This window comes from Sorex fumeus, unplaced genomic scaffold, assembly GCF_029834395.1.
Source record: "Sorex fumeus unplaced genomic scaffold, SorFum_2.1 ptg000003l, whole genome shotgun sequence".
In the NCBI taxonomy this organism is placed as follows: domain Eukaryota; kingdom Metazoa; phylum Chordata; class Mammalia; order Eulipotyphla; family Soricidae; genus Sorex; species Sorex fumeus.
In genome coordinates, this window is record NW_026606060.1 from 28,096,889 (window position 1) to 28,124,362 (window position 27,474).

At 36.7% G+C, this 27,474-nt stretch overlaps 2 protein-coding genes across 3 annotated transcripts in view; one reads left to right on the forward strand and one right to left on the reverse strand.

Annotated features, from left to right (window-relative positions):
• Positions 1–14,754, forward strand: part of ACSS3 (acyl-CoA synthetase short chain family member 3) — a 208,562-nt gene extending 193,808 nt beyond the window's left edge. Inside the window, exons 14-16 of the mRNA XM_056117936.1 lie at positions 12,469–12,568; positions 12,649–12,824; positions 13,487–14,754. Of these exons, the coding sequence (XP_055973911.1) occupies positions 12,469–12,568; positions 12,649–12,824; positions 13,487–13,555 (345 nt within the window). The 3' untranslated portion in view covers positions 13,556–14,754. The remainder of the gene's footprint in view (positions 1–12,468; positions 12,569–12,648; positions 12,825–13,486) is intronic.
• A 1,753-nt stretch (positions 14,755–16,507) lies between these two features.
• PPFIA2 (PTPRF interacting protein alpha 2) overlaps positions 16,508–27,474 on the reverse strand; it is a 500,781-nt gene continuing 489,814 nt past the window's right edge. The window contains exons 27-32 of one of the 2 annotated variants that reach the window (XM_056114449.1): positions 27,315–27,412; positions 25,690–25,865; positions 24,490–24,558; positions 20,854–21,013; positions 19,669–19,760; positions 16,508–17,719 (exon numbers count right to left, since the gene is read on the reverse strand). In XM_056114449.1, the coding sequence (XP_055970424.1) occupies positions 19,702–19,760; positions 20,854–21,013; positions 24,490–24,558; positions 25,690–25,865; positions 27,315–27,412 (562 nt within the window). In that variant the 3' untranslated portion in view covers positions 16,508–17,719; positions 19,669–19,701. The remainder of the gene's footprint in view (positions 17,720–19,668; positions 19,761–20,853; positions 21,014–24,489; positions 24,559–25,689; positions 25,866–27,314; positions 27,413–27,474) is intronic. The other variant, XM_056114448.1, reaches the window with a different exon arrangement.

Consider the following 27,474-nt stretch of genomic DNA (forward strand, 5'->3'; position numbering starts at 1 on the left):
GCAGGCTACATACCGAATGTAGCCTGCCAGTTTGTCCAAAGTAGGAATGAGATAATAAGATGTCATAATAAGATGTCATTATTGGCCCCGGAACCCGCGTGGCTTTGTCCCTCTGCCAGTACCTTCATGTGTGCGGCAAGTGGTCTCAGCATGGTGGTGGCTGGTCCTGGAGGTCTTCCAGCAGCTGAAGATCTGCAGGTGATGGATTTATTAGGACTTAATTCCTCTGCTCAAAAATTGTGCTCTCTGCAACCTTGGGGCTACTGGTTTGATTACTTCCCAGGGATTCATTGTCATGGGGGCCCTTCCTATCTAGCTGCCTGTTTTAGTTGAACATTGTTTTTATTTGTTTATTTTATTTTAGTTGAAATCTGTTACTGTCACTGTCCTCCCGTTGTTCATCGATTTGCTCGAGCGGACCCAGTAACGTCTCCATTGGAGACTTTGTTGTTACTGTGTTTGGCATATCGAATACGTCACAGGTAGCTTGCCAGGCTCTGCCGTGTGGGCGAGATAATCTCGGTAGCTTGCCAGGCTCTCCGAGAGGGGTGGAGGAATCGAACTCGGGTCGGCCATGTTGGCTATGTGCAAGGCAAATGCCCTACCGCTGTGCTATCGCTCCAGCCCATAAATTTTATTTATTTTATTTATTTTAGTTGAGAATTGTTTTTATTGGTTTAGTTTTCCTTAAGAGGTGTTTAGTTTTTCTTCATTCTCTCATCAAATGATTTTTAATTTTATCCTGTGAGTATTATAAATATCAGATAATATGTTTTTGGATGCTGTTAAAGTCATCTGAATTTGTAGTCTTGTCATTGTTTATTTTAGCAGGTAGTCAAGTCTAGTTAAGATCAGATCCCATGGGGTTGAAGCAATAGTACAGAAATTTGGGTGTTTGCCTTGCACTTGGTCAACCCAGTTCAATTCCTGTAATCCCATATGATCTCCCAAGCACTGCCAGGAGAAATTCCTGAGTACAGAGCCAGGAATAACTCCTGAGCATCACCTGGTGTGACCCAAAACATCAAAGACAAAAAAAAAAATCAGACCCTATATCTTACCAGATGCTGTGCACTGGTTCCATTGCCATCTTAATTTTCATAACCTTTGCAGTTTTAGTCTGATGGATCTTGTAATTGTTCCAAAGGCCAATCCTATACCAGTTAGGTGTTTACAAAGTCTGATATACTCATTCTGTTTTCTTAGGATTCTTGAATATCCAACATTGAAGCAGGCTCAGCATTTCATCCGCAGATTTAATTGATTCCTTTCTCCAACACTTTCCTCTGTAAAATCCTTTCTTTACTTTTGATTTCAAGGAATCCACTTTGTAGTGAAACAGGAAAACTGCCCTTCCCCCACACCTCCCCCCACATATTCACCACAACCATGGGGTTCTTCTGGACTGGTTCTGTAGATAGATTGACTAGCAGGGAAAGATATCCAAGACTTAATTACATGGATATGGACAATTTACATGGGTCTGCATTTTTAAGGAAAATGGGACAACCAGATGTATATATTCTATGCCCTGCACTGTTACTAGGCGTTAGTGTTACAAGGTCTACTTGAATGTCATCTCTGGGGAGAAAGGGGTTCTGTGACTTTGCTTGCATTATCTTGGTATACGACCAAGCAAGTCAACAGTGATTTCTTTCCAGTGACTGGGTGACTGCTGGTACGGTCTGGGTTGCTGCTTACTCCAAATGTTTTTGAATCTCATGGCAGAGCAAGGATGTCAGGTATTCAGAGATCCTGTGAGATTTTCTGCATAGCAATAGTTGAGAAAGAAGGTGGGTAGTTATTTTGCAAGCATTGTAGCTAAGGTTGTAGTGTGTGGGTTATCAACAAGATGACTACAGTTCAGCCAGGAAGAGGGGGGTCTGCTGTATGTATATCATTTTCTGTTTATTTTTTGGGCATTACATGGCGGTGCTCCTGGATTATTTCTGGCACTCAGGAATGTCTCCTGGAAGTACTCGGGGGGGGGGGGGCACGGCTATATAGGTCACCAGAGATCATCGCAGGGAGTGGCAGAGTGCAAGGCAAGCATCATCCCCACTCTCTTATCTTGGGTCCTGTGTGTTTATAAATTTACTCTTCCCTTTGTTATCACTGGTTTTTGTAATGCTTGGGGACGGGAGGGATCACATATGTGCTTTCTTGGTTATGGTGTGTGCTGAATGTTCCACATCTCACTATGGTGCTCGCTCACTCTGCCACTGTGCTTGCCAAGGATCATACAATCTTAGTGCTCTCACATACACTCACCAGGGGTCACACTTCTGGCCATGGGGCTGACATATTTTTAACTTCTGGTGCTCTCTGATGACACAAGATGCGGTTCTCACACACACTGGGCTGTGGACTGGAGAACGTGGATTTTGTGGCAGTGCTGCCATCCAAAACTGGAGGGCTGGGTGATGTGTGCAGAAGGTATGTGGCATCATACCTGTATCCTCATGTTCTAAGTCTGCTGTTGTCTGTGGCTGAACTGTCCCAGTAGCCTTCATACAGCCTCTCTATGTGTTTTACCTGGCGGATAGAGTTCTCTTTTCAGCTTCTCTGCTCCTTTCTTGGATCTCGGACTCAGCAGACATATCTTGGGACTTTTTATGTCTGTGCTCATTGGAACATCTATGGTTAGGCATACAGGTCGGGTGGTAGATGAGGGGAAAAAGTAAACTAAATTTTAACAACAAAACACCAAGACCTTTAAATTAACGGGCATAGACATCAAGTTGTTTCTCAAATGCTGCAAGCTCTACCAAGATATTTCTGATACTATTATTAGAATTGCACTGTAGTACTGTAGTACTGTCCTCCCGTTGTTCATCGATTTGCTTGAGTGGGCACCAGTAACATCTCCATGGTGAGACTTGTTACTGTTTTTGGAATATCAAATTTACAACAGGCAGCTTTCCAGGCTCTGCTCTGCAGGCGGGATAGTCTCGGTGGCTTGCTGAACTATCCAAGAGGGACAGAGGAATCGAACCCGGGTCGGCCATGTGCAAGGCAAATGCCTTACCCACTGTGCTATCGCTCTAGTCCAATTATTACTCTAAAATCATAATTAGTATAAATGGAATGCACTTGTGTTTGTTTGGGGCCTCCTTGGTGATATTGGGAAAACTGGGGACTGAGAATCCCTTTATCTCCAGGGACTGAGAGGCCTTGCATTGCCTCTTGTAGTACCAGAGATTGAACCCCCGACCTGTGGATGCCAGAAATTCATTCCATCCCTTTAGTCTAAGGGCTGGAGCGATAGCACAGCGGTAGGGCGTTTGCCTTGCACGCAGCCAACATGGTCGACCCGAGTTCAATTACTCCGCCCCTCTCGGAGAGCCCGGCAAGCTACCGAGAGTATCTTGCCTGCACGGCAGGGCCTGGCAAGCTCCCTGTGACGTATTCGATATGCCAAACACAGTAACAACAAAGTCTCCAATGGAGACGTTACTGGGTCCGCTCGAGCAAATCGATGATCAACGGGAGGGCCCTTTGGCCTATCTCTCCACCCAAACATGTGGTATATTTGCTCCATCATTTTCAGAAGCAGACCCAAAATAATTTTTATTTATTGTTTTCATTTAATTTATTTTCGTTATTTAGACCACACTCAGTTTTGCTTACTCTTGGTTCTTCACTCAAGGTTCACTCTTGGGGGGACTCAGGGGACCTATGATGTGCTGGGATTTGAACAGAAGTTGACAGCAGGCAAGGCGAGTACCTTACCTCCTTCACTATCTCTTTAGCCCCTTTGTATGTTTAAAAATAAACTAAAATTCGCCCTGACTGTGCTCAGGACTTGCTCCTGTCTGCTCATGCATCACTCCTACTGGTGTCAGGACTGAACCGGTGTTGGCAGCGTGCAGGACAAGCACCCTGACTTCTGTAGTCACTCTCTTGCCATCCCAGAATAGCTTTTAAGTCAAGTGGAGCAAACTGCAGCTTAAATGAAAGAAAATATTCCATATATTTTAATTAGATGGTAAGTGTGATCAGACAATGTGGAAACAAAGGTTTCTCTTTCCTTTGCCTGAAGGTAGTCACCGTTTTACAGTATATTTATCTTTCGACAAAATTTTCTGTCATGTTTGCTTTTTTTAGACAGAGAGACAATTGATTCTTTTTTTAGTAAAAAGAAATATTTGCAAAAGAGTTTTAGAATCAGTGATGGTTATCACAAAATTCAGGGTTAGTAAAAAAAGAAGGCAATAAACTGATAACCTGAAATTGAAATTTATGCTTTATATACTTTGGTGTTTTGGCAAAGAGTGGTTCTGGTTGTCTGAACTTTTAATTTCTTGCTTGTCAAAGATTACTGCCAATATTCACCTGCATTTCTCTCAGACTCCAGTCAGAATGTGGAGATTACCTATGCATAGCTCTTATGAGCACTTGAAATGTTTAGTTTCTTCTTTTATCTTTTAGATGCAAGGGAAAAATATCAACCTGATCAAATATATGTGTTTTAATATGTTTCTACTGACTTCCTTCTCAGTATGTGTAATAGGAGATGAGGGAGTCAATAGAAAGTTAAAAGGGAGGGGCCGAAGGAATAGCACGGCGGGTAGGGAATTTGCCTTGCACACAACTGACCTGGTTTCCATCCCCGGCATCCCATATGGTCCCCCGAGCACCGCCAGGAGTAATTCCTGAGTGCAGAGCCAGAAGTAACCTCTGAACATCACCGGGTGTAACCCCAAAAAAGAAAAAAAAAGTTAAAAGGGAAAATTTGAAAAATGTGTCAGTATCTATTAGAAATCTTGTCATGGGTCTTAGAGTGCTTAACAATCATTAACTCCTCTCAGCCTTTGAAATTTCTCAGGTGTTTCCTTGAAAGAGATGGTTGACTATTACGTCTAAAAAAGGAAATCAAATCTCAGTTTATAACAGGCTTGTCTTCTCTTAATTAGAATGTATTTAAGAGTTTTAAATTAACCTATTTTTCTGTCTGTTTCCCAATTCCTAGAAAAGTTACTTAACAAATTGATACTTAATATACACATAAAACTTTTGTATTGAGGACATAAAGGGCATGCTTTAAGCCCCAAATTGGATATTATGTTGAAATGCTCCCCTTGGATTCTAAATAGTGAATGTTGAATTTCACTTTCTTATTTGTTTGTTTTTGAGTTTTTGGATCACACACTGTACTGCTCAGGGCTTACTCTGCATTCTGGGGTCATCATAACTGGACTCAGGGCACCTTACGAGATGACAGAGGTTAAACTTGGATTGGCCCCATGCAAGACATGCTCCCTACTCACTATATAACATTCCAGCCCCTCACTTTTATTTTTAAATTGGGACTTAAAGTCCTTCACGGTCACGGTCATGGTCCTCCCGTTGTTCATCAATTTGCTCGAACGGGCCCAGTAACGTCTCTCCATCATGAGACGTGTTTGGCATATCGAGTACGACATGGGTAGCTTGCCAGGCTATGCCATGCGGGCGAGATGCTCCCAGTAGCTTGTGGGGCTCTCTGAGAGGGGCAAAGAAATCGAAATCGAGTCGGCCACATTGGCTGCATGCAAGGCAAGCGCCCTACCACTGTGCTAGAGTGATAGCACAGCGGTAGGGCGCTTGCCTTGCACCCGGCCAACCTGGCTGACCCAGGTTCGATTCCTCTGCCCCTCTCGGAGAGCCCAGCAAGCTACTGAGAGTATCTCGCCCGCACGGCAAAGCCTGGCAAGCTACCCGTGAAGTATTCGATATGCCAAAACACAGTAACAAGAACAAAAGTCCTTCACCTATTGAAAATCTCATTTTCAGAATATAAAATTATACTAGTGTTTTTATATGTGAAAATGTCTCTGCTTTCCAGTTTCTCCAGGATTTGGCAGATCATATTGTCATACTTACAGTACAAATCAAGTATAAATTCTATTAAGATTACTGTTCAAATTTTAGTAAACTATGTTCTTGCTTATTATCATCATAAGAAGTAAAGTACTTGGATAGTTATTATAACTGTAAGGGGAGATTATCTTTACAGATCCTAAAAAACTTGAAGTCCTTCTATAACTTTAAATAATAATTCTATTTTAGCAGTTGATTAGTCTTTGATAGCCGGTGCCCAACTAGACACTTGAGAAACTAATGGAAGTTCAAATTGCTCTTAAGAAAATTGGGTCTGAAATCTGCTATTTCAGGTGTTGCAAGCCAAAATTAATAGATGCCAAATTCTGTCTCACTATTAGGACAAAGCCTTTTATGCAAAGACATTTTTGGGGAATAAATTGGGTTTTCTGAGTTCATCCTTTCTCTTGTAGTTTAATTTTCAGTGTGTTAAATATACTAGTATATTTTGAACTTTGTGTTAAAATATTACATTTAAAGCCAATATTGGTATTGACATACAGTCTGCTGATTCAAAAGTTGTTCAGTTTTTGGGGAGATTGGGGTGGGGAGGGAGTTATGTTTATTTGTTGGTTTTCTGGACCACACCTATCAGTGCTGCCCTGGGATTACTCCTGGCTCTGTGCTCAGGGATCACTCCTGGTAGGGCTTGGGGAACATATGGGGTGCAGGGATCAAAGCCATGTTATTTGCATGTAAAGCAAGTGTCTCACCCAATGTGGTGTCACTCTGGCCACTGAAGGTTATTTGGACCAAAGTATCATTGTTTGTTTTCCAAGCAAGCAATTTTATTTGCTATTTTAGACATGATTACTTCAGGATTGTATATATTTCCACAGAGTGTGTATTCAACAAAGATGCCATGCAATTTTCATTCCATCCAGTATTAAATGACGACTGGATTTGAATAGTTGTAAAATTGCTGAATATTTTCCTGACTGCTGATGTGAATATTAATGAAGACGTGGAATCTGATGATTTTCTAGTTCATTTTGGTGTCAGAAGAAATTAGAAAGCGGTCTTTCTCCCACTGCAGAGACAATCTTCCTCCAAGAAAAATAGAAATGTGTAAGGGTGCTTGATTTAAACAAATTTAAATACTGAAAACCATAACTAGAAACATGTGTAATTTAAACCAATAAAGCTCTGAATTTGTTTAAATTCATAAGCATTTACACAAAAAATGGCAATATTTCAGAGCCCATCAATGGAAAGTTTTTATTAGACATATTATCATCACATTTATGTATTTTTCATTAGATGATCACCTTTTAACTTGTGTTACGTGGGGAATATTTAAATGTCATCTCATAGCAGACATCTCATGGATCTTATATGGAAGGAATTTGTGAATATTTCTTGATTTCTTACCCTATCCACTTCCTCCCCTGGACATCTAAATAGCTACATATCGACATTCCAACTAATGCTGCCAAGATATATTTTGATGCATTTCCGATTTAATGATTTAGAATTCATATTTATGGTATGTAAATATCATTTAAGGGGATGGTGTAGAAAACTGACTCTCTTCTTTTATGGAGGCTTTCTAACAGTTCACTAGAGCACATTTTTAGCTACTATCATAATACACATCATTTAAAAATTATATTGAATGCTGGAAAATATTCTTGTGCCTTTTAAGTTTTTGTTCACATTTGGAAGGTATGAGGAATTATATTACATAGGATTTCTGATTTTTCTCTCTTGCATCTTATTGAAATCCAGTTAATTATTTTCCATTCACTTCTAAATCATTAGAATCATAGTGAAATTACATAATTAATTAATAATTAAAATAAGATGGTCAAATAATAGATAGAAGCTTTGAGGTTCAGCTTCATTAAAATTACAGTCTGAGGTCTGCAGAGATAGTACAGAGGTTCAGATACTCATCTTACATGCAACCAACCCAGGCGGTTCCTGGCTTCACTTATGGTCCCCCTTCACTTATGCAATGAATAACTCCTGCATGCAGAGCCAGGATTAAACCCCGTGTATAGCTAAATGGAACCCCACCCCACCCCCACCAATGACAACGGCAAAATCAAAACAAGAACTCATAGTCATACTGGTTAGGGAAAAAAATACCCGGATGACCGATTTTTTAAAAATAATGTTTGAACAGATAAATTGGTATTTAGAAACTCAAGAATAGAGGCACATACACCAGTAATAAATGTCTTTATAAAAATAAATAAATAAATAAATAAATAAAGGCCCTCCCGTTGATCATCGATTTGCTCAAGCGGGCCCAGTAATGTCTCCATTGGAGTCTTTGTTGTTACTGTGTCTGGCATATCGAATACTCTCGGTAGCTTGCCGGGCTCTCGAGAGGGGCGGAGGAATCAAACTCGGGTCGGCCATGTTGGCTGCGTGCAAGGCAGACGCCCTACCTGCTGTGCTATCGCTCCAGCCCTTGAATATCTTTATATAAAGTAATTAAAATCTGGTTAGCTAGTAAAAGAGTTTTTCTTTAGAGGATACTAAATTAGATACCCTGTTCAATTCCTGCCACTATATATGGTTCCGCTAGCACTTCAAAAATGATTCCTGAGCACAGAGCCAGGAGTAAGCGTTTTGCAGCTGGTTTGGCCCAAAAACAAAATTACAAAACAATTAGGACCAGGAGGAATGTGCACTTGATCATTGTATGACTGAAACGTAAGCACAGAAATTTGTAAGTCTGTAATTGTACCTCACGGTGATTCATTAAAAACTTAAGGAAAAACAAAGTAGGAGGGCAAGGCTCCTGAGATACCAAAAATAATAAATAAACAAATAAAGTGGAAATAATAAATAAATAATCATGGAGAAAAAAAAAGAATTGAGACCAGAGCAATAGTATAGCAAGTAGGGCACTTGCCTTGCACATCACCAACCTGGGTTCAGTCACCCCCAGGCATGGCATGTGGTTCCCCAAGCCAAGCTCTGCAGGAGTAATCCTTGAGTACTGTCAGGTGTGGCCCAATCCTCATCCCTCCAGAAATGGAAAACATTTTTCATGGAGGCCAAAGAGATACTACAATGCATAAGATGCTTGCCATACATGCAAATGATCCTGTTTGATCCCAAACCATATATGGTCCCCTTGAGCACTGCCAGGAGTGATCTCTGAGTACAGAGATAGGATTATCCCTAAAAATATTGCAAAGTGTGTCGTAAAACCTTCCCCCTTATCTCACATACACACACATTATTTATGGCAAGTTTATAATTTCTCCAGATGCACTTTCATTCGTGTCCACAGCTTTTATTTCCATCTATACATGAAAGATTTCAAATGCTCATCTGCGGACTGAGTCTTACAGAGGCTAGGGCAATAACTCAAAGGGTAAAAGTATCATGCCTTGAATGCACAAGGACCCATTTGACATGGACTTCAGTGCCCCATGAGAATCACCAGGCATAGCCCTAGAAACACTTGAGCACCACTGAGTGCAACTCTGCTTGGCCTCAGCACTGCTAGGCCTGAGTAACATCACATCGCAGGACTGAGCACCACACAGTCTGGCCGGGATGACAGAAAAATACTGGTAATTGGCTCAGGCCTTTATAAGATGCTTGGGAACTTACCCTGACAAACGCAAACACACATACACGCACACACAGATACACACACAGACAGAGAAGGGAGAGAGAGAGTGAGCGAGAGAGCGAGAGAGAGAAAGAGAGAGAGAGAGAGAGAGAGAGAGAGAGAGAGAGAGAGTCAGTCTCAGATCCAACAACTGTTTTTGATGCAGGTGTCTAAAAGGTACTTTGAGGGATCATCAAATGAGTTAATACATAATTGTTTCACCCAACCTTCACACTCAACGGCATTTTCTGGCTTAGAATGTACACCCTTCCTGACTAGTTGCTTAAGATACAAAGGAAAAAGAGCAGTCCTAGTCCTTTTTATTTCTTCTTCCACTTCATCATCAAAATTTCTCCAATTTACTTCTTCCAAAATCTCTAGAATCTTTATTTTTTTATTACTGTAGAGTTATGTCTGCTATAGTAAACCATTCCAATGGTTTCCTTTCAAAAATGTGATACAACAATTCTTTATCACAAAATGAAAACTCAACGTGTTTCTGATTTTTTCTAATCCACTCTGAAGTATGAGCCTAATCTGAAAAGGTGATAGATTGTATGATTCCAATGTACGACATTTTAGAGACATACTTTGAAGAGAGTAAAAGGATTGGTGGTTGCAGGGGTTAGCAGGTTATTTGTCACAAATAGGCAGAACTCTGGGTACTTGGAGGCCAGTGAAGTCACTGTAAAATGCTAGAATGGGGGACACATGCCATCAATCAATAGAAGGTACTCAAAAGTGAGCTCTGGATAAACTATTAAGGTTTATAATTATGTGCCAGAGTTGAGTTATCAAATGAAACAATACACGGGTAAGGGATTTTCTTAGTGGGGAAATCTAGGTATATATAGAGGCAAGACGTATATGGAAATTATGTATTATTCATTTGTAGTATTTTCCTTTTATTTAAGAGCGGAAGTGTGTGCCACATCGAGCTGGTGTCAGGGCTTAACCCTGGCTCTGTTTTCAGGGATCATTCTTGGTGGTGCTCAGGGGACTTATATAGAATTGGGGATCGAATCCTGATCAGTCATGTGCAAGGATAAGGTCTTAGACTGAGGAAGGAAGGAAGGAAGGAAGGAAGGAAGGAAGGAAGGAAGGAAGGAAGGAAGGAAGGAAGGAAAAAACCAACACACATACACAACCAAAAAAATGAAAAACATCCATTCTGATGTTGCATCTGCTCAGCTCTGAAGGTGTTTTCTTCCCTTCTCACTCTTGGAAGTTTTAGCACAGCTCCTCTGGACCTCTGCAAATTCTTTTCCTTTTGAGTTGTTCTTATTTGCTTTATGTTTTCCAGCTCTACTAGTTTCATATTCATTTTTTTTAAAGTTAGCTGTTTTTATTTCTTTTTTTAAAAATTTTTATTAGTGAAACACCATGAAGTACAGTTGTAGACTTACCAGTTTTTGTGCTTTTGATTTTTAAAGATACATCAACATTCTTCTACAACATTTTGTCCTACTCTTCCTCCTTGACAAATGACAGCTGAGGACCTCCTCCCCACTCCAGCTGCTTCATTGACACATTTTAATGAAAAGAATCTATGTGGCTTATGTTTTTGGCCAAGCTTTTTCTTTTATGACATCTCTTGTATGACAAAAATGCACATTTTATAAGACCTTTCTGACTAGGCATTTATAAAAATTAGACAATCATCATTATTTAGTAATGTCACTCTCTCCTGCTGGATTGTAAACTGTAGGAAAAATATTCAATTTATGAGGCAGTGAAGCAAAAGCAGGGGTGAAACACAGAAGAGTCTTAGAAAATATTAGTAGAATGAAAAGAGACTGAGACCTCCCAAATGTGGTACTAGGCATAATACATATATATAGGCATGCAGTCAACATGGCCGACCCTAGTTCGATTCCTCCACCCCTCTCGGAGAGCCAAGAAAGCTACCAAGAGTATCTCACCCGTACTGCAAAGCAATGCAAGCTATCCATGATGTATTCAATATGCCAAACACAGTAACAAGTCTTACAATGTTACTGGGCCCACTCGAGCAAATTGATGAACAACGGGAAGACAGTGACAGTGATATATATATATATATATATATATATATATATACACACATATATACACATATATATGTATATATATGTGTATATATATATTATTAGAATTTGGAGTCTCTGAAATACATATTAAGCCCTCAGAAAAGCCCAGTTGTTTTGGATATCTAGGCCAGAGAGAGTATAGCAAGGTGTAGAGTGCTTGTCTTCCACAGAGCCTACCCTGGGCAAATCCCTGGAACCACATGTGAGCCCCTGAGTAGCCTGAAAGTGATCCCTGAGCACAGAGCTAGGAATAGAACTGAATAGAACTAGGTGTGGCTCAAAAGAAATGGTTTCATCACAGAAGAAATGGTTTGTTGAACTCTAAACTTCTGTTTATTTTTAAATTTTATTCCACTTTGCTTATTGTGAGTCTAAAAAGACAACTGGTTTGCTCTTTAAGGCACTGAAGAGCATCAGGTGAGCATATGAAAACGTTTACTTGAGCTTCTGTTCACTCATTCCACATCCAGCCTCTTTTTTCAAATTTTGAAAAATTTTTTCTGGATTGGTGGTCACTAAAGAAAAATAAATACTCTGACTATTGCTCAGTAACAGATATAGAAAATAAAGTCACTGTTTAGTTATGGTGCTGCCTTGGATTTCTCTAGAAGGTATGTTTAAGGTAGTCATCACTAAAACCAGATTGCACACAGCTTTCTTTGTTCATAGGTTTCCATTGGATGTCAAATTCTATCTTCCTGGCCTTTATTATATTTTTTTTAAATTATAAAGTGATAATTTATTAAATGGTCCTAACCTTATAAAGTGATCATTTATTACATGATGCTAACTGTTCACCCCAATAGAAATGATGTGAATTAATTATGAACTAGTAGTAAATTTCACACAGCTTGCTATGAGAGTGCATGCTCCCTGGCATGTATTTTATTTTTTAGTTGAATGTGTGTATACAATAGTTAAGTGTGCACATATATTCTAAATGAATATCTCTTCTTACAGTCAGTCCTTTCCCATGGCACTGTGGTTGACTGCGCTGTTGTTGGCAAGGAAGACCCTTTGAAAGGCCACGTCCCCTTGGCACTGTGTGTGTTGAGAAAAGGTGAGAAATTATGTTCACCTTGTTTGTGTGCTGTGCAATCAACTGTTCATTGGAAGCTGACACCGAAACTTTCTCCCTAGATATAAACACAACAGAGAAACAAATTCTGGAAGAAATTGTAAAACATGTCAGACAGAGCATTGGGCCCGTGGCTGCTTTTCGAAATGCAGTGTTTGTGAAGCAGTTACCCAAAACCAGATCTGGCAAAATCCCCCGGTCAGCACTATCTGCCCTGGTAAATGGAAAACCCTACAAGGTAAATTGCAAGGATGTCTAATGTTGGCTGGGCACTGGTATTTCTTGGCATCCTCTTTGGTAAAAACAAAATTTCTTAGAAATTTTTATGGGTAGGGAAAAATTACATTATCAATCTTTATTTGAGAGAAATGAGGGTTTTGGAAATTCAGATGAACTAAGAAAATCAACTTTGATTACAAGAATAAGAATGTGACAATATTTTTACTGTTTGCAAATAAGTCAGTTCTATTCAAATCTCTGGATAGTCAGTCTTATTAAACATGTATTTTCTTCCGAGTAATAATTTATGGCTATTAACAAACAACTGAGGCAGGTTATATTTTTAAATTTCTAACTGATATATATGTTAGCTATATTATTTTGGACAAAAATCAGTTTAGGAAATTAAGCTGACTCAATTATTTGTACTGGGGGGCTTGGAAGGGGCCTAGAGAGAGAGAGAGAGACTACAGCAGGCAAAGTTCTCACCTTGCCTGCAACTGAGTAGTTTTGCTCATTAAACAGATTACTAATTAAATAGAGTTTTGGTTCCAAGGTTCCTATTTCTGAATATTTTCATATTACTCCTGTAATATCTGAGGGAATACAGCATTGCATATATTTGTTTAAGTGGAAAGGATGAAGGGAAAATAATTCATAGAATTCCACTTTTCTTTTCAGATAACTCCTACTATTGAAGATCCCAGTATTTTTGGGCACATAGAAGAAGTGCTGAAGCAGGCATCATGAGATTGTCCTTTACTTATTTTTTTTTTTAAATTTTATTTTCTAACTGGATCAAGTTTTTAAACAATTATTTCTAGAAAATGTTTTAAAAAGAAATTTTATTTGCGAAGTGACATGAATTGCAAAGCTTAGTCTCAAAATGGTACTGAGAAACACCAGTGAAGGTCCTGTGTCATCTGTTTGATTATATCCAATGGCCTGTCACATGCCTCTTTTGAGATTGTCCAATACTTAAAGAAAAATATACATAACGTTGATTGTGGAAATGTTTATTCTCTGGGAACAGAAAATATGGGGCACATGCCTCGCACATTACCCTGGGTCACACTGATCTGTGAGCAGGTGGCACTGGTGGCCCATGAGCCCAGCTAGTCAGAGCTCTGCTCAAAGTGACCTGGCCCTCAAGCACTGCCAGAAATCACCCCTAAAAATAAATTTAAAAAAATTAAAATGGGTCCTTCTGAAATTAGTCTTAAATGAATTTCTGTCTTAAGTGAATGCGAAACAAATCTGGTGCCAATTTCTGAAATTAAGAATCATCTGTTTTGATCCGAAACTTAAAACTCAAGTGGAAGTCAGTAAAATAAATTATAATCTTTCCAAGAAAAGTAATTTTTAAAAATCTTCTGGAGATAACTGCATATGTGGATATTTTCAACAAATGAAATGGGAAGTAATCAATAGGTAATTATCTGGACTGATGATTTTCTAGGTAGAAGAAATATCTAGTGATACATTTTTGAGTGAAGACTGGATATCAAGTTATACAACAATACCTTCATATTTGTTATATAGTCAAGAAATCACCTACCTGGTAGGTAGCCCATATGTCACTAAATCTAACCTCCTTCTTATAGAAATAAAGAATCTTTGAAACTCCTCCTCTTGTTTTAGGTTCTTAATTGACTGTATGTTTTTCTAAATAATTTCTAGCTTTCTATGGAACAATAAAATCATGTTGATATGGGACAGACTAGAGAGGTAGTTCTGAAAGAAGGAATGGCAACTGATGCTTTGCATTATTCTGAGGACTGACAGTTTTCAGGAGAAACAAAATTTTTAAATATTTCAGATTTACATGAAACCTCAAATGTTTAAAGTAATAATACACTGAAAAAGGTGATATGTAAAAGCATGTTTCATTTTTATAATACTAAGATCTTGTTTTTTCTTCAGTTCTGTGTATGAAATCCAGGAAAGGCACATCTAGGGGAAACTTATTGAGAATTCTAAGAAAATAATTTGAAAGGAGTCTTTTTAAAAAAACTTATAGCTTTGTACCAATTAACTGAAATATACTGATATAGAAAATTAAATATTTGGTCTACTTTTGATTCTATATATTATAATTACATGATATCTATCAGTTATGAAAATGCATTTTAAAAATTTCAATAATATAGCATGCCATGAAATATTTGTTGATTTCCAAAGTACCTTTCTATCTCTCAGTCCATCAGGAATATTAGTATTAAGAACATGTTTCCAAACCTGATAGTCAATGTACATGAAATAGATGTGATGAAAACAAATTGTTAATGTGTTAGTATTGTCACTGTCACTGTCCTCCCGTTGTTCATTGATTTGCTCCAGCAGGCCCAGTAACGTCTCCATTGTAACACTTGTTACTGTGTTTGGCATATTGAATACATCACAGGTAGCTTGTCAAGCTTTGCCGTGTGGGTGAGATACTCTTGGTAGCTTGCCGGGCTCTCTGAGCAAGGCGGAGGAATCGAACCTGGGTCGGCCAGATCGGCCGCGTGCAAGGCAATTTTATTATCTTATTTATCCAGATATGACTCAGCTCATTTGAAAAGCTAAAAATTCTCTGGAAAGAATATAATTTGTAAGGCATACACAGACAGTCCCAAGAACTGTGTGAAGGTTCTGTGTCTGGTTGTGCATATTGGTCTGATAATCAGATCTGAAGGAACACTTCAGCAAGTAGGCTTGTGTTATTTTTCAGTAGTGTGGGATTGGAAAACATAACACAAAACCGGATTTTTCTTGTATTAACTTAGTAAATTCATCTCCTTTGCTAGGTCAATTGGAGTATTAATATTTTTTTATGACTAAACAGGAGCACAGGGTAGGTATAATACCCCCAAGCACTACCAGGTGAGGTCATCAAAAAATATATATATATGTAGACATATACTATTTTCTAATTGCTCATTTTATAAGCAAATGGATGTGTTTTAAATTTTAAAGCAGTTTTATTCATATAAAATTAATTTCATTAAAATGTGAAAACTCATGTTCATAGGAGCAAAGAGAAGATTATTGAGATTCTGACCATAATCTAGCAAATGGATCTTAGAATCTGGAGTGAATTATTTTGTACACTGAAGAGTGTCATGATTTTTAAAGACTTTTGAGTTCTTTTATAAAAATGTTTATAAATAATTACTCTGTTACTGAGTGATCAATCTCTCAAGGGGAGATACTGATTACGTAACTGAATCGTGATTACAAGATCAAACAAATCTAATTTACATGATTCTTGTGTGTCAGTTTCTATATTTAGTGTCTATATGTGAAGATCCCATGTTCAGAGGAACCTCACAGCTATTTTCTGTGTGCTCAGACAATATTTGTACAAAATTCACAATGATCCATATAAGTAAGTTCACTACTCCCTCTTGTGGTAGACTATCTTTTGAAGACAAATTATAGAACAAAAGTCACTAAATAGAAATGCTTAAATGTAGAGTTTAAATTGATTGTTAAACTATATGTGACTAGAAAACAAAGCTTAAACAGAGAACTGGAAGTATTTTTTTATTGACAATGGAGAGGATTGCTTTTACCATTACCTTTGACTGAATCTGTTCAACAAAAATGGACATCAAAACAAATGTACGTGCAAACATAGCAAATCAAATACAAAAATGAAATTACTAATGACAGGTCTTGCGCTTAATAAGATCAAGCAGCAGAAAATCAGCAGTTAAATAAATGGTTTTAGTAAATAGATCTTACTTTGAAATCTCCCATATAAACAAAGAATAAACAACAGTAACACCACCAAATTAAGCCACAGGGAAGAGATTACTCTTCTATACTTTTGTACACTATATATGTTATTCATTCTGTCTTTCATTTAATTCCTCTGATAAGACTGACTTCAGGGAAGTCACAAGGCCATCTTGGCTAAAAGCTTATAACATTAGACATGAGTCTGACTAATGCCCTGTTACATTGACAAAAGGGAAGAGTTTCTGGGGTTTTGCTTTTTCCAGTTGAAATGAGCCTAAGACTCTGCAGTGGTTGACATTCACTGAACAGTTGCTGGCTGGCAGTTCAAGGTATTTGAATGAAGATGTGGTTCTTAGTAAAGAAGGTTTTTTTTTCTTTTGTTCACGAGTAACAAGAGATGTTTTTTCTTTATAAATTTTTCTTTAAATAATTGCTTTGAATTTTGTAAACAGTTTGGTTTTGTTTTATATTGAAAAGGAGAGCAAGCTATCACAGTGCTATTTCTAAAGATATAGGACATCCCTGATTGCCTTTAAAGGTCTATTTTTGGCTCCAGTTCCAGGTTAAATCATTCTTTTTTTTCCTTTTTTCTTTTTTTTTCTTTTTTTTTACATGATCAGAGGCAGGTTTTCAGCTTTAAGTATTGACAGACTTGAAGGAGAAACATATAGAAGCATAAAACATGCTCCCAGGAAACATATTGATTTGACTGTTACAATTCAAAAACTGTAAAAATGGTGGAATGGTAAAATACAAACAGTACTTGGAATTTTCAAATGTTTGCACTCAAGACTCCATGAACCATATATTTTATTTTTTAAAAAATCATATTTATATCCATTTACATAAGACTTACACATTTAAAAAGAAATACACAGTAATACATAAATGCCTAGTATATTACAATAAAACATGAAAAAACAAGTGGCTCCATTTAATAAAAGCATCTGTTGTACAGAATTTATGATGTGGATGATGCTTATTATTCAAATGACATAAGCATTTTCTTACAATTGTAGTAAACTAATCAAATGTAAGTTCTGACTCCCCCCACCCCCCAGTCACATCTTCAGCTTAATAAACCATCATGTGGTTTTTTCCTTAGAATTGAATCTTCACAAAGGTTTCCACTGCTCGTCTTCTTAGATGGTAGTGCACTTTAGGTAGAGTAGACTGAAAAGACGACATCTAAAACACATTTAATGGATATCATTAGTTCACAGAAAGACCAGTGATAAAAATCTTCTCTGCTACTGTTGGGGACTTCACATGCGCCCGCCCTACTACTGTCCTAGGAGATCATGCATAAGATTTCCTTTAGCATCTCATCAATAGCCAAATGTTGTTATTAGCATTTGCTCTCCTACAATTTGGGTCAGACAAGCTTAATAACAATAAGTTGCTCAATTTGGTTGATTGCAAAGGTATTCACAGAAAAATGTCAGCAGTCCTTGTGAAAAAATTCTGGTTTGTTCATTAATAAACTGATTTGAATTGACCTATTCCTTGGAATAGGTTTGTATTCTAGTTCATATCATTTAGAGATATTTTAAATATTTACTTGTGTCAAGAAGAATAATGATAATAAATAACTTATCTGAAAAGATTTGAAGTGAGGCACTGCTGATAACTTTTAATCATAATGTATTCAAGGAAAAGCTCACAACAACTATTCCTGATACAAAAGAAATTATAAGCAATACATTGTGAATTATTTGAATAATTAAAGTATGTTTTATCAAAATGAAGATGAGTTGCCCTCTGTAACTTTAGTTTAAAATTACCTTCCTCCCATTTAATGGTGAAAATTAGGCAACATGAACTAGAATGCCATGCACAAAGTACAGACTGTGGATAGTTAAAGGGTAGTTCTACCCATCAGTCAAGAGCTATGAAGCAAGCACTACTCATCGTATTAAATAGTCATTTGTAAATTAGTGAAGCATTCACTTCCTGGGGAAATTATCATGTTTTGTGTAGTATTTTGGAAAGCCTATTATTTAGCCAAATTATTATATACTTTAGATCATGCCTAATTAAATGCCAAATTGTATACTGTAATTAAAATTTTAATGTTAGGGTTTTTTATTCTGAAATTAAGTCTCTTATCTGAGAGCTTTTTGTTTGATCAGCAGCAGTTTCAAATAGTGACCCAAATAAGGGAGCATGTTAGGTCCCAAAGACCAACAATACATTGCTTGGAGCTTTCAGTTCAAGGCAATGAATAATCAGCACAATATGAGCTGTTGCCCCAACTATGATTACTTTTACTCTGTCTCTACACAGTGGTTCTAAATGTTGCTTTATATTTTTTAAATACTAATTCATTGTAAATAGTCAATATTTTGGTAAAGTACAGTTTTAGGTTGAAAGAAGTTTTGTGTATTTTTGTGTTTAGGGAAATACTCATTGATACAATATTTTCACACCAAGTTTTATGTGGCGTTAGAAGTTTCTTTCATTGACTATTGCTCTAAATTTTAAAAAAAGCCTTATACCTTAGGGTTTCAAATTAAAATTTACTGTTAGTTTTGTCTTCCATTATTATAAGGGACTTTATTTTTGAGCCTATGCTAGCCCCAGTTACTTTAAGAATTTCTTTTAACAATTATATTACATTGATGAAAAGCATCTGAAAGCTCAAAAACTTTTGTTTTTAATATGAAATCACCTTACATTATTTTCCTGTCCTTGAGACTAGTTGACTGTGTACCTACTCAAAAATCAATACCTAACTTCTTGTGCTTCTTTCCCTCCAGAAAACAGTCACATAGGAGCATATTTTTCTATAAGATCCAACTATCATTAATGAATGATTAGCACATCATTGTTAAATGATACTAAAAAATATAAGACGGAGTGGTAGCAACCCACTGATGTCTAAACAAGATGAAAGGCCATCTTTGGACAGGCCTGATGCTTAGACTTCACGTATAGCAGAGTATGGTTATAGGAATGACTAGATTAAGAATATATATATATATATACATATATATTCCTTTTCCACCCTCTAACTGTCCAACTAACAACTCTTTACTGGTAGATCCTACCAAAAATGATGTGTCATTACTAATCTACGTAAGTTTGTTGGTTTTTTGTTTGTTTGTTTGTTTTGTCACCCAAGGAAAACTACTCACAGCAAGTCAGTGCTGCCTCCTTTGAGTGGCTTGTCAACATGAGTATGTGCGAACAGTGGAGTTGTCTAACCTCTGCAGTCTTGATGAAGCAACTGCAAATGGAGAAAAGGGCTTTAGAAGGACTTGATGGTTGAGAGTTTTCCCCTGCCAGAAGGGAACCTGAAACATATAGACCTTCTTTTCTAAGATTTAAGCCACTCAGATTTCTTTTCTCTAGAACAGGGTTCTCCTAGAAATGCAGAACAAAGTGCTCAGCTGAGCTTTTGAGTTATATTTCCCTCCTATGATGGACTTCTCCACTCCAGGTACTGAAGATCTTCTACACTAATTTTACTCATGCTTAAGTTCTCATGAAATTTGCTAACATGTTCCAGAATATTAATAGGCTAGAGGAGAAATAGGTATCAAATATCATGTTTTTATCAGAAAAAAAATTTAAGGGACGTGGCAGCTATAGCCTTCATAAAGAAATAAGGATTCCAAGTGTTTGTCTAATAAATTGAGTGGTGCTATTTTGTTGTAATGCTTCTCAAGTAGAAATGGCTTTGTACTATTATTCCAAAGTTGTCTCTCCTGCAAAAGGCCATTTTTTCTTTGTGATGTACATAATACATATCTAATGTCCACAGAAAGAAATACTAAATAGAAGTTACTGTTGGTTTTGTGTTTGTTTCATTCTCTTCTCATAGTTGTGCTTATTTATTTAAAGCCCACTTCTGTCAGAAGTGAAAATATCTGATGAGTCTTAATATCTAATATTAATGAATAATAAAACTTTGAATGTTCAAACACACAGGTGGGCAGTGGAGTTAGTTTCCATTTACTATGGAAATGTCCAAATCCAACCTCTAACAAAATAAAATAATTTATTTGGAAGTAGAAGAGTAAAGAAACACAAATCATGCAAATACTTATCATTCTTCCTAGATGTGGACATTAGCCAAAATTGTCCTTTTAGGATAATTTTTTAAAATGTGAATAAAGTGCAATGAGTTCATGCAGTTGCAGTTTCCAATTCTGGTTTTTTGTTTGTTTGTTTTTGATGAAAGCAAAGTAAACTTCAAGCAGAGCAAATCGACTGAAGAAAAAAGTCAGTTCTGGAAAGCTGTGCAAGGTCATAGAATGATACTAACGTTCACTAAACAAGCTTTTTACTTCATAAGTAATAATGTGAAACTACTGTACCATCAGTTGTCATTTTCCTTGACTGCCCAGATGTCGTGGTTAATCTAAATCCAGCTGGTAATGTTTCTGAAGACCCAGGCATCATACTGATTCCATGGACTTCACGAGGAGGAAATTGCCTTCTCCAGGTCGACCCACGCCTGAAATTCTTATCATCGCTCTGCCAGTACAGAGTTAAAATTTGATGTCATGAGAGCAAATAAATGAGTTTGTGTGCTTCAAACTGTGTGCTTAGAAGCATGCAACACTGATCATTTAAATTTTATGTAAAATAAGCCCATATTTTACATAGTATGGAATACTATGGTTTAACAGTTTCACCAATCCGTAAATATGAACACAGGGGATATACAAATATTTTAATAAAGAATTTATGTGAGAGAAATTAAGAGTTTCTACCCCTGAACAATAAACAACATTGAAAACAAAGTAAATCCCCAAAGTTTTTCCCCCAAATTATGGACATGGTTTACTACATGATACAGCATCTGCATTTATTATATGAGGTGATGCATTTAGTTGAATAAAATATTGGGGAAATTGCATTTGACTCATGCACATGAGTAATTACTTCATAAATTACACTTTCATGCAGATAAGAGATACATATTTGACATAGCTTGACATATATGACCTCATATGATCACTAAAATAGTTTTTACATATAGGAACACTAAAATTATATTTGTTTGATCTGATATTGAATTAACTGGAAACTTGTTGACAGACCTTAATAGTTTGGGTCTTTTAATGAACTGCACATGTCCATTAGATACCACTAAAAGGATAATGTTAACTCAAGATGCTGTTTAATAAATGTATTTTTGGTTGTTGATTGTGTTAGATTTTGATGCTATAACCTCTTCTGTTTCTGTATATACATGAATTGCTCACACAATACATTTAACATGTTAAGTAGCAAAATGTAATTGGGTGTTTTACCCAATTTTGATACTTGTATTGAACTATATGAATAATAGTGTTTCTTTCTGAGGTTATCTCTGGATTCATGATTAAATTTTTGCTCTGGAAGGATTTCTTATTTCCTGATATGTAGTAGGTTTGGTTAAACATAGGTGTGATTGACTCTTGGAGGGCTGACTTCACTACCTGAGGTGGCTGCATTTGGGCCTATAGAACATAGAATTGACTTATAGGCTATACAAATCAATATTAAGGTAATTCTTTATTGTTATAAGTAAATTATTCTACATAATAGTCATCATAAAATGCTAACTTAAGTGACTGAAAATAAGTTTGAGAAAAATTAAATGTATGTAACCATATATATATATATATCCATTGTTATATTGGAATCCCTATTATTGATTTTCTTGTTGTCTCATTTTTGTTTTTTGAGCCACACCTGGCAATGCTTAGGAGTTACTCTGTACTTCGGAATCATTCCTGGTGGTACTCAAGGGATAATAAAGGATGCCAGGATTGAACCTGGTTAGTTGCATGCAAGACAAGTGCTTTATCCACTGCACTATATCTCCAAACTCCTGTTATTGATTTCTAAATGGCGTTTATACTTTAGAGATATAATTTTGTTTAAGAAATCCCTGCTACTATTCTCACCTTCTAGCCAGGCATTCCATTGCCCTAGATGTCATGATACTTTTAAATGTGGAAAGAAACAGAATTTGTTACTGTGGCCTCTGTGATTTCTTGACTCTTGGAGTCACTGTTGTATAAACATAATGTTTTTCAATTTACAAAACACTATATATTTCTTTGTAACAATATACAATGCCCATGAAGCATGAGTTAAGGACTGAAAAGCCAATGACTCAAGAGTTTTTATCACAGTTTCCTACCTTAGTTCTTTCAATATATTGCTATGGGACAATGTTAACAGGAACTATAGGCTACAGTATCATGGGGAAATGTTTCCAATAGACATTATTAAAAGCTCTTAATTGAAGTTAAAGTTTGCAGAAGCACAGCAACATTTCACAAATTATTTTGCTTTAATCTAAGTGTGATCAGCAAGGTCACTGAAAAAATGTTTACTGATTTGGGCAAGATCTTATAGTATTTTTGTTTACACTCAGAAGAAGAAACAAGGACAACAACAAATCAAGGAAAACCAAGAATAGAAACCATCCTGGGTTTGAATAATAAATCAGATCCTGTGTTTCAAAATATTAAGAAAAAAGGGCCTGGAGTGATAGCACAGCGGGTAGGGCATTTGCCTTGCACACGGCCAACCCAGGTTCCATTCCCAGCATCCCATATCGTCCCCTGAGCAACGCCAGGGGTGATTTCTGAGTGCAGAGACAGGAGTAACCCCTGTGCATCGCAAGGTGTGACCCAAAAAAGCCAAAAAAAATTTAAGAAAGAAGGCATATAAGGAGCTGGAGTGATAGCAGTGGAGAAGGCTTTTGCCTTGTGCACAGCTGGCCTGGGTTTGATTCCCAGCCTCCCATATGGTTCCCCAAGCACTGCCGGGAGTAATTCCTGAGTGCAAAGCCAGGAGTAACCCCTGTGCATCGTTGAGTGTGACCCAAGAAGCCACAAAAAAAAAAAGGCAGATAGTCAAATTACATGTATACCTTTCCATTAACTCCTTTCAGAAACAGCACTATAACCCTTCAATATTTCTTTTACAATGAACAGATCTTTTATATTTTTAAATTAAAATTCCCTTTGAAACATGTAAACAAGGAGAATTATTGTATAATTGTGCTTATGAGAACTATAAAAATTGTGCTTATGCAAATTATAAGAAAGATCAGACTTTTTAAAATTTAAGTTAGTTATTAATGGTTCTTATAATGTCAATCACTATTTTGACTAGACAGAGAAAACAGGAAAGAGAGTTAACTTGTTCCACAAAGGGCAACAACGTGGGTTGTATTTGAGCAAGGTGACCTGGCTACTGTAAAGTATTTTAATTAATTTGCCTTTATAGTCAAAAACCTCATGTAGTTTGCAACATAGAATCATGCATCTCTCACTTTTTCATATCACATTCAGGTTTTCTTCCAAATGATTTTCAGACAGTGCAAAAATTTTAGAAAGACTATTAAAATCTTTAGTAACTATCAATAATATGATTTATGAATTGTGATTCTTCATATTAGAGGTTATTCACCATTTTACAAATCATTTAATCATGCTTATGTTACATATAAGGAGTCTTACCCTCAATATGGCTGTTAAATCTAATGTATATTAAAACATTATTCATATGTTATTGAGAAAAACTCTATTACCTAAAGTGACAAAAGTGTCCTATTATTGAAAGTAGTTTTTCTCTTCATTTTAATATTGTTAAATTTCCCTTGAGATGTGCTGATATTTAGGAAATACCATATTCCTATCAAAAAGATGAATTTGTCAGGATGAGTGTTATCGATGATTATAATTAGAATGGTGTTCAACTTTTTTTAGTCACAGTTATTAAAATGAAAGTTTGCATTTGAATTAATGTTCTTAACTATTGATAGGTTAGTTATGAATTCATAAATTTTTCAACATAACAGGTAATAAAATTTAGCAATTTAGAATCATTTGAGAGAGAAAATCAATCCATAGATCATGCATATGATTAATTTCTAGCACTGTTTCTTAAAATCCATTTTACTAATACTCTCCAAAAGCCCATTTAAGTGATGGATAAGGACTTACTTCATCTAGTCGCCGTTCAGTACCCAGGGCCAGGAGATTATTGTATTCCCTTTCAAGAATCTGCCTTGCCTGTTGACATCAAATTATAGTTACTATTACCACAAACACTTTTGTTAAAAAAATCATAGATTATGTCCAGAAAGCATTCAAATATACATTATGTACGGGATACTGAGTGTATTTCTTTTAATTTTCCTTCCATGTCTACAAAGTCCTGGTAATTTTAGCTATAAATACAGGCTAGGATAACTTTCTTTAGTCAGTAAAGAGTAGAACACTATAGTACTGTAGCAAAGTCCTTCCATTGTTCATCAATTTGTTTGAGTGGACACCAATAACATCTCCACTGTGAGACTTGTTGTTACTGTTTTTGGCATATCTAATATGCCACAAGTAGCTTGCCAGGCTCTGCTGTACGGGCGGGATATTCTCGGTAGCTTGCTGGGCTCTCGAGAGGGATGGAGGAATCAAACCTGGGTTGGCCTCATCAAGGCAAACAACCTACCTGCTGTGCTATCACTCCAGCAAGGCAAACAACCTACCTGCTATGCTATCACTCCAGCCCAAAGAGTAGAGAGTTTCATGAAACATTCAAGGCTTTGACCTTGCACTGTTACTTTTAACCAGTTGAATGTTTCATATTCATTTTGAATTTAAAAAATTATGAAGTTGGTTTGTGAATATTAAGTTTCTGCGGGTAGTTCTCAAGCTTGGCCATAGATCATCATTTTGGAAAGTTTTAAATCATTAGACTTCTTGAGCTCTATATTTTGAAATCCACTTTTTCAGGCCTATAGATTTCAGGCTTCAAATTTAAAGAATCTGAATGAGTTCAATAACTACCCAGGTATGGAATTACTGTATTCCTAATGCTATATATGTGTAAAATTTAGACAGGTAAAATTACTACATCTCAAGCATGGACTAATAGCCATCTGGTAGGGAGTGTTTGCATGAAGCTGACATTTTGGTAGGACATTTAATCACATCATCTCCAAATCTCGTCCTGCTTCATTTTATCATTTCACTTTAGCTTCATTTAGATTTAATCTCATTCAGTAGCTTGAAATTAAAGCCCCACTGACATATTTTAAAGCTTGAACTTAACTTTCATTCATTACACAAAACCAACTTTCCCTGTAAAAGTTTAGTTCCTTGTTAAAGTAGGACACAGCACATCTACAGCACATGGTCGCTTGCCTGGGTGTTTTGCGTTGGGATCTGCAATAATAAAGCTAAGCTGCTGTAGTCAAAGTTCTCATCCAGGGCTATAAGTGATCCATGAACACCACTTTCAAGAATATTATTTGCATATTCTCGAAGTCCAATTGCTTGTATCCAGCGAATAACTCGATCATTGCTCCACACCAACACATCTGGGAAAATAGATGCATCATTTCAGGCAACAGTATTTTGCTTAAATAAGGAAAACTACTGATGAAGTGAGCCAGGTCAAGATTTTTTGCTAGGTCAACATTTCTGCAGTTGGCCTCTTATGAGATAAGTATTTACTGTTTTAATGATTAGGTTTTTCTATGATTAGCCTAAATCTCAATTTAAAAAAATCAAGGTTATGGCCAACTTGCCCTTTCAGCAGCTAATGTGATATCTTTTTAAAAAATGTTTTCATCAGGAAAATCAGTGCAAAAGAAATAATTGTGACATTATCCTTTACAAATGTTTGTTTCTTTTTATTTTAATAAATATCCAAGTATTTATTATATGCCAGTAATTAAAAGAGCGGCATTAGTCATGCTTTTAGCTGAAAGTAACAATATCTGTTGACACCGGCTAAATGAAGAAACCATTTGATTATCTTCTATCACATGGAGTACAGAGGTCAGTGGGCTAGTTTTGATAAAACAGCTTTGCAAAGCTAGACAAACTCCAAACTCTGACTTTCTATTCTGCCATTTTCAAAGTGTATGAATTAATCTTTGAATTTCTCACCTCTTGATCCTATCTGGTTGCCCCTGTTCCAAACTACCTTTTTAAAGAAAATTAATTGGCAGACAATATTCCCCATACTCTCTCATAAGAGGAGGTATACCGGGGATATTGGTGGTGGGGAATGTGCACTGGTGGAGGGATGGGTGTTTGATCATTATGTGATTGTAACCAAACATGAAAGCTTGTAACTATCTCACAGTGAGTCAATAAAATAAAAAAGAAAGAAAGAAAGAAAATAAAGAAAATTAATTTTAAACTTTTTTTATTGATTTGAGATTTTATGATTTACAATACACTAATGATGGCTTCCTGTGCACATAATTCCAATACCGCACATATCAACAGTGTACCCACTTTCTTTCCCCAAGGATCCCAATGCCTTTGCCTAAGAAAGCCCTCCCTATTAAGCTAAGTTATGTGAATCAGTTCTCCTGTGCATTACTTTGGGCCCTGTATTGCAATCTTGATGTGTATCTTTATCTCTTTATTGCTTTTTGGGTCACACCCAGTGATGCACAGGGGTTACTCCTGGCTCTGCATGCAGAAATTACCACTGGCAGTGCTCAGGGGGACCATATGGGATGCTGGGAATCGAACTCGGGTAGGCTGCGTGCAAGGCAAACACCCTACCCACTGTGCTATCGCTCCAGCCCCTTGATGTGTATCTTTAAATCTCACATATGAAAGAGCTTTTCACAATTTATTCTTTCTTTCTGACTGATTTCACTCATCACGGTGGTCTCTAGCTCTATGTGTGTTGTGGCAAATTGCATGATTTTAGAACGTTTTTGTGTCTTAATATCCCATGTGCCATGCAAGGTCATAAAAGTTAAATTTACAAACCCCATAGGTATTTTATAATAAAGATGCATTACCTTTTATTTCATGCTGGGATGCTTCTCGTCTTCTTTCTAATTCTTTTCTATCATAATTCAACCTTTTTAAGCACATGATTCCATATTGTAAACTTGTTCTGTTATTATTTTTTAAAGAAGAAAACACGTTAAATTTACTTAATAGATGAAGAAGAGACCT